We start from the raw sequence: 7,444 nt of genomic DNA on the forward strand, positions 1-7,444 counted from the left end.
TAACGAGATATAAACTTTATATATTATTTAATTTTTCGACTCACCTTGTGTTCACTCTCTGAACCTTTTTTTTTCCGCCACAATATATTATCCATTGTACATAACATTTTATTCTTGTACCCTGTGGGTGTGTACATTACAATCTATGAGTACAAAAGAAACATTATTTTTGTACATTTTCTCTCACGGAAATCTAGAATGTGAATGGCACATAGATCGCAAGCTGTTCGATTTTGGCATGATAATAGGGTTATGAATGGTTCAATGAGATGTGTTAGGGAGTGCCCGTTTTGTACCAATAATTGGAGCTTCTAAGGCTTGACATAGTTTATTTAAAGCACCAATGATGAAATTGAATCTAGTGGTAACTTATCTTTACACGTATGAAAATGAAGGCCAGGGTTCCGAGGCTTGGAAACATGTTTGGTGTCCCCATTATGAATCCCCCCTCGTGTCTTCTTCAAATCAAGCACTTTGAGTGGGTTCCAACTCCTCTTCAACCATTTACAAGATTCACCAAGTAGTGGATTTCACTTTCACGCACCTAACCCTTTGAAAACAAGCCATTAAACTAGAAATCAGATCTCTCACATTGCATAAAATATTACTATTTTCAGATACCATTCTGATGATATTTGATCGAGGTTGGGTCTGTCAAATCAAAGCAGGGTGCCCAATTATGTTTTACATCTCTTTAGCAATTATAAGACCCTAATTAGGTTCAATATCCTAATTAAACAAGGATGGGGCTTTCAATAGTTAATTGTAGGGGATGTTAGGAATTAGGATCATCAAGATCAACCTATGCGTGTCTTTTAATTAGTTTTATTATCCCAGATCTTACTCAACTTTATCTTTATTAGTAGCATGTCTTAAAATATATCATGAAGATCATAATAGTATCTGCCTCAGATTTAGAGTTCCTGGCATCCTATTTAAGGTTATTAAAATTAATCCTTGTGCCCATGTCCTTTTCCTACTTTGTCTGACAAAAGGGTGAATGTAGATGCCCTGTATACAAGTTGGGAGGTACAGGACCAAGCAGGTTTATGCCTGTGAGTCTGAGACTATAATTGTCATGTATAACTTCTTCAATTTGACAACCCTTTGTTTGGTAATGGCGTGACCAACTCATTTCACAGCATCGCACCTTGACCATAAGGAATAGGGTGGTTGGCGATAATGGGAGTGTTTTTTGGGGCATTGTGATTCAATGGTAGGACTTGGGTTTTTAGCATATATAGGGTTACTCCTTTGAGAGTTTTAGGTGTCTTAGCTTCTTTAGTAATGCAAAATGCACAATTGGAGTAAGGAAAATGTGGCCAAACAGAAACATGAATAATTGATAACCAAGGTGGCCATCACGGTTCCTGGCCAGCTTTGGTATAGTATCTATGCTTCTACCTAAAGTTTGAATTTTTACCTTCTGAATTACATGGTCATTCAGAAAGATGTAAGGAAAGCATGATCTACATTGCTTTCTGTGTATACACAACGTGGATTTATTAGTCACGCTTGAAATTTGAGGCTGTTCCATTCCAACACATGACTCTTGACTCAATGATAAAAGTATTTAACTTCAATTTATAAACACCTTAGTAATACTAGTACTTATTTAAGGACGATTTATATGTCGCGACATTTCTTTAAAGGAGTGGTGTTTGGATGTAAAGAAGAGAGAGATAAGAAATAAAGAAAAAAGAAAAGTATAGAAAGTCAGAGACACAAGAGGTGATGTGATTGAAAAAGAAAAAACATTAATTATTCAATAAATTGCAAAATTTAGAAGAAAAAAAAACATTTCCTCTTTCATCCAAATTTCACTAAAATGTAAAACATTAAATAATAAATCTCACAGAAGATATTATGTTTTACTCGTATAAAATAAAATATTTAAATAAATAAAATTTTTTTTTCATACACTTTTCTTTTATTATTTAATTTTTTCATATAAAGCAAAAGATCTACATAAACATCTTCCTCACGATGTACATGCTTGCATGCGAAACTTATGGAGTTCTTTTCACGAGATCCACCAAACCTTAATATTGTTTTAACCATACATATAATTGCATTTTATTTTAAAATTTAGATATACAAAAAGATTTAAACAAGACGAAAATGAGGTATTTCCAACTCAATTAGTCACTCACATATGTGTCAGTGTGCTGGGCAGGTCCTCCTAAAAAGACAAACCTCCCAATTATTAAAGCAGCTACCATTTCTTTCGAGGATAAATCCAAATGTCAATACAATCTCAACACGCGTGTACTTCTTAACCAGTAAGTGCCATTTTAACAGCATGACAAGAGGTATCTTGACAACTGTATGTTATGTACAGCTGTCACTACTCCTGTGAAAGATTTATCTGGCTCAGGTTGTAGAAAAGTGCTAGAGAAGAGACACCAAGTTCAAGATTTCACATGGTTTTCGTATCTTTAATTTTCTTTAGTCTTCACTTAATTGGATGTGACACTAATTAAGCTACACTTCTTTAGTATATAATATATGGAGAGGAACCCGATAACGCTATTATCCATAATTAAGTTTCTCGAGTTATAGTATTTATCTCTTGTGTTGTATTGTTATTGGTTTCTGATCCTTATTAACCAGCTTCAATTAGTTCCTAGATCGAGATCAGAATATTAAATTTAACAGAATAATCACTATAACTGCAATGCTGCTAACGTGTGTAATGTATCTCTATATTTATTTTTTTGCTTGACTTACTAGAGAACAAAATTTCGAAAATATATAATTTACATCCAAAATTTATTATTCCTTTATTGAGGGACGTGTTCTAAGTAGCAAATCAATGTACTGCTTAAACAAACAATTTTAAGAGTCTGACCATGCTTGTTTTGATTTAATTTAATAACTTTTTTTATTTAAATAAGAAGGGAAACGTATTTTTTTTCATGATAGAATAAATCAAATACGCCTGAACTTCGTTTATCTTTTATATATTGTTGTTTTTTTATTTTATTTTTACAAAAAGTAAAAGTAACTTTATTATAGTAGAGCAACTGATACTCATTTCTTAAAATTCGTATTTCTAAAGTTGTGAATTATAAAATAAACTTTTCTGCACAATTTCACGTAACGTGCTAATTTTCGGTATTTAATTATTTCCTTTATTTATAATCTCAATATAATTCGCATAACGTTATATTTAAGCAAGATTGTTAAAATTTTATTTGACGCACAAGTGATCGAGAAAATGCCTTTGTAGTCAGAGTAAATCAATTTTTCCTTTCAACGAAGGCCGGTGAGAAATAGGTATAATACAAACAGGTTATAAATCAATTCAGTTTGCATTTTTTTTTATTTTGGGTACAAACTCATTGTGCGCTTATGATTGTCTAAATCACCTTTTCAAGTTGAAGTTGGTGATTTTCATTTTCAACATTGCATTGTCCACACGTACGATAAGTACAATTCAGAGCTAGAAGGTTGACGCGCCATTTGCAATTGCGGCATAAAACATCAGTTCTTTTCACTATCCCATGCGCATGCAAACGTGTGAAGGAATAGAATACATTTGAAAAAAAAAAAACAAAGAAAGAAAGAAGGAAAAAAGAGAGAACCTATATGAACTTTGTCCCTCCCTAAAACTTTAAATTATGGAACATACTATTTCCTATTTTTAACAAGAAAGGGATGTAAATCGACCCACCCCTTGACCAAATTCTGGGCGGGTGTCAATTCCCTGAACTCATCTAAAATCTACAACTTGTGGTGGTGAGAACTGGTTCTTTTCCACTCCACCAAATGCCGCAAAAACTGCCCAACCTGTAAACCGAAAAAGTGAAATAAAAAACATTATCGTTTGTATACCTCGGACTCAACATTCATATGAAAAAGAAATACAAGATTAATGCTCGAAGTGAACAACACGTTAGACATTTAAAAGGTTATGAATCTCAGACCAAAAAAATAAAGCTATGAATCATGTAGCACTGAGAAACGTTGGATTACCTCAGATGGATCTTGCAAAGTGTAGGAAGCATCGGTTTCTTTTGGAATTTTAGAAACAAGAATCCCAATCCCTTGGCCCCTACTGCGTAAAACCTGATTGTATTATATCCAAAACATCAAGAAGTTATAATAATAATAATAATAATAATAATAATAATAGTAACAGTAATATACGTGGAATATGAATAGCACAGAATAATTTTAACAAGCTGCTAGTAAGGGGGTGGCCTTTGTTAATCATTACCTTAAAAGCATCTTCGTCAGTGCGATCATCACCAATATAGATTGGAAATACGTTATTAGAATTAGCATATCCTAGAAGAAAAAAAAAGAAAAGGTTAGGACTTCATATATATAGCGCATGAGACGAGTACCAACTCCTTTAGTTCTCAAAGGAAAGCTATTTTGCATGAACACTTACCTAGTGACTTCTCCAACAAGAATTCAAGAGCCTTGCCCTTGTCCCATTTTATGTTTGGTCGAATCTCAAGCACTTTTCTCCCTTGGGTTAGCTTAAGTTTTGGGTACTCATTCAGCACCAAGTTAACTTGCTCTGCCAGTGCCACCCAACTCTAAGAAAAACACAAGGAAAATATTTAGATATAAAATACTATTAAACAATAATTATATTCTTATATCTTCGCAATATTTTCACTTTATTTATTTTTATCACGTTATAGTATTTATCATATTTTGTTTATTTTTCTCTCTATTTCTTGTTTCCATCTCGTACAGTTAACTTTATTCATGAATTAATGTGTTTCGTGCGTGTGCAAGTGCGTACGTTCGATGTGGGAGCAATTAAATATTTTGTTGACTGTGGGTACCTTTTCGTCAACACAGCGATAGTGCACGGACAAGCAGAACTTGTTATTTTCTACCTTAGCACCCGGGACAGACTTTGTTTTCTCCACCAAGATATTGTACACCTGACCCCATAAAATAAACAATGATAACGGCACCGTTAAAATCTTGTGTGTTACCAAAATGATAAATATGGAGATTCAATCATTAAGACAAACAACGAACCTCATTGATCATGGGTAGGAATTCACTCGCGGGTTGCAAGAGCACTGCTTCATTACCCTGAAAAGAAACATGAAATTACGAAACTGTAAGAAGAAAAAACATTAAGATAAAATCTTGGTTTCATTAATTTGGTTAAAGAAACTATCACTCACTTTCTTAGTACTTCGCTTATTTGTTGGTCCCTTAATGTCCATGCCATGGCTCCCGGCATAGTACAGTTCTGCCAATCCAACAAAGCTATATACCTTGAAAAAAAAGAAAAGAAAAATCCAAATTAATTAGTTATGAGCCAAAAAATATTGAAATATTTTTACTTTGGAGAAAAAGAATGTACCTTGTCTATGGACCTTCCACTGACGATGGCGGTGGCAAAATGCCTTGCTATGTCCTTTAATGTCGCTCTCATCTGATTTATTAACATTAAAGAAAAAAAATCAATTACAACTAAGTTAAATTAATTTTATTCTATTGATCTTACGAATCGATAATAGAGTGATAAAAACGAGAGAACAAAAGGTAAACCTTTTTACTCATGTATGCTTTATCTGGATCTGCAACAATTGGAGAGAGAGTTCCATCATAATCAAGAAAAGTCACAACCTGCTTCCCCCTGGAATCATATATTATCTGATCAAACATGTTCAGTGCCGAAGGATGGTAAAGCTGCAAACAGTTGAAGAAACAGAACAAACTCAAGTCAGCATAAAGGTTCAAACATACATACACAAAAATAAAAATATAACAAAACCCATATTATTATTATTATTATTATTATTATTCTTACGGTCCAAGGATTTGGGTCTTGGTTTTGTGAAGAAAGCAAGGTGGATTTGGCTCGTGTAGGAGAAGAGGCTCTCATTGAATCAATCCACGGGTTAACTTTGGTTGATCCTTTTCCAGCTCCATCCTCCAACGTTTTGATTACGAGCTTCTTCTGGGGCAGGCCCAAAAGGCCATTAAGCAAAGCCATTAATCCAGGCACTGCGGCTCTAGGTAGAGCACTGGAGTTAGAAATGGACATTGCCAACTCCACAAGCGTGTTGTTAACATGTGATTTCCCAATAGGAGAGACCACATTCTGGTTCGTCATTCTATTCTATACGAACACCGAGTTTAAAGAAAAAGAAAAATCGTGGGAAGTGAAGTGAGAATGGAAAACGAAATGAAAGGGCACGGATTTATATAGAGAAAAGGCAGAGTAGAACAGAGGGGGGTGTTGGGTGTTGTATGTGACTGCTTCCTCGGCACAACGTGGGATTTATAGGGGGTGGAGGGAGAAATTGAATATATAAAAATATAAAATAAAATAAACTCGCTTTCTACTCGTTGGTTCCTTCTAGTCACGTATAAGCGATCGAGCAGCATAAACCGACGAAACTATCACTTCTTTTCCATGGCCCTGTACTTTTCAGTAATAACTATACTAAATATGAAATTGGAGGGACCACATAATAATCCCACAGGAACCTCCTTTTTTTAAGTTTTTGCTTTTCAAAATTGTTTCTTGTACCTTTAAAGCAATTTTTTTTTCATTTTTTGAAGTACTTTTGAGATTTGTTTATAAAATGAGAAGATTAAGAAAAATGAGAGAAAATTTAAAATATTTTTTTATATATATCACAGAAATATAGGAAGAGAAGAGAGAGAAAAATGCAATAAAACAGGTAATATGATAAAAAGAGAAAAAATTGTTGTAAAAAACTATTATATAAAAACAGTTTTTCTAATGGGAGTTTAATGACACATTAAAAAGTTAAAATGGAAAATATTTATTAAAAATTAAAATATTTATTATTTTAAAATTATAAAAATTAATATATGTTTTTAAAATTAATTTAAAATATTTAATAGAATAATTTTATAATTTTAAATATGTGCTATTAGACATACGTTAATAAAATTATAAAAACACACTTATTTTTATTTTTTTCAAAAATAACAAATGAAATAATGACATTAGGAACAGGGTACTCCATGATTATTCAATTATTCTTTGAGCATTAGGGGATTTTCTTTAAAAGAAATAACTATTCAGTGAGAGTATACGCAGAAGGAGAAAATTAAACCTATTTATATAGACAATACGGGATTTTATTCAGATTCTTTTAGATATTTTTTGGAGATCACCGATTACCAATTTTATGGTTATTTTGTAACTTGATGTTCTTAAATGGAATACTTTATTTGATTAAACTGTCTTAAAAGTCTATATACATTTCTATACTCTATAAATTTTAGTTCATTGTAAAAAAAAAAAAGAAGACAATTTAGGCCAATTACCTTGACCGGATTCAACGTACCGAGAATTGAGTCGAAAAAAACAAGAATATGAAATTTTGTATTTACCAAACGTAAATCAGGGTTTTCAGTAGACTTTAGTTTTGACTGAAGGGACAATTGCAATTTGAAGGTGAAATTGAAAGTTTTTTTCTTCTGT

General features: G+C 32.7%; 1 protein-coding gene across 1 annotated transcript; it reads right to left on the reverse strand.

The window, feature by feature from the left end:
* Positions 1–3,463: 3,463 nt before the first annotated feature.
* On the reverse strand, positions 3,464–6,132 carry LOC113846910 (probable trehalose-phosphate phosphatase C). Its single transcript, XM_027475649.1, has 10 exons — positions 5,792–6,132; positions 5,530–5,670; positions 5,342–5,413; positions 5,160–5,252; positions 5,008–5,064; positions 4,806–4,907; positions 4,400–4,550; positions 4,223–4,293; positions 3,979–4,071; positions 3,464–3,792 (listed from the first exon to the last, which is right to left on the reverse strand). Exons 1-10 carry the CDS (start codon positions 6,095–6,097, stop codon positions 3,727–3,729), a joined length of 1,152 nt encoding a protein of 383 aa, XP_027331450.1. The 5' UTR covers positions 6,098–6,132; the 3' UTR covers positions 3,464–3,726.
* Positions 6,133–7,444: the final 1,312 nt, after the last annotated feature.

This window comes from Abrus precatorius, unplaced genomic scaffold (genome assembly GCF_003935025.1).
Source record: "Abrus precatorius isolate BTA unplaced genomic scaffold, Abrus_2018 Scaffold8, whole genome shotgun sequence".
Lineage (NCBI taxonomy): Eukaryota > Viridiplantae > Streptophyta > Magnoliopsida > Fabales > Fabaceae > Abrus > Abrus precatorius.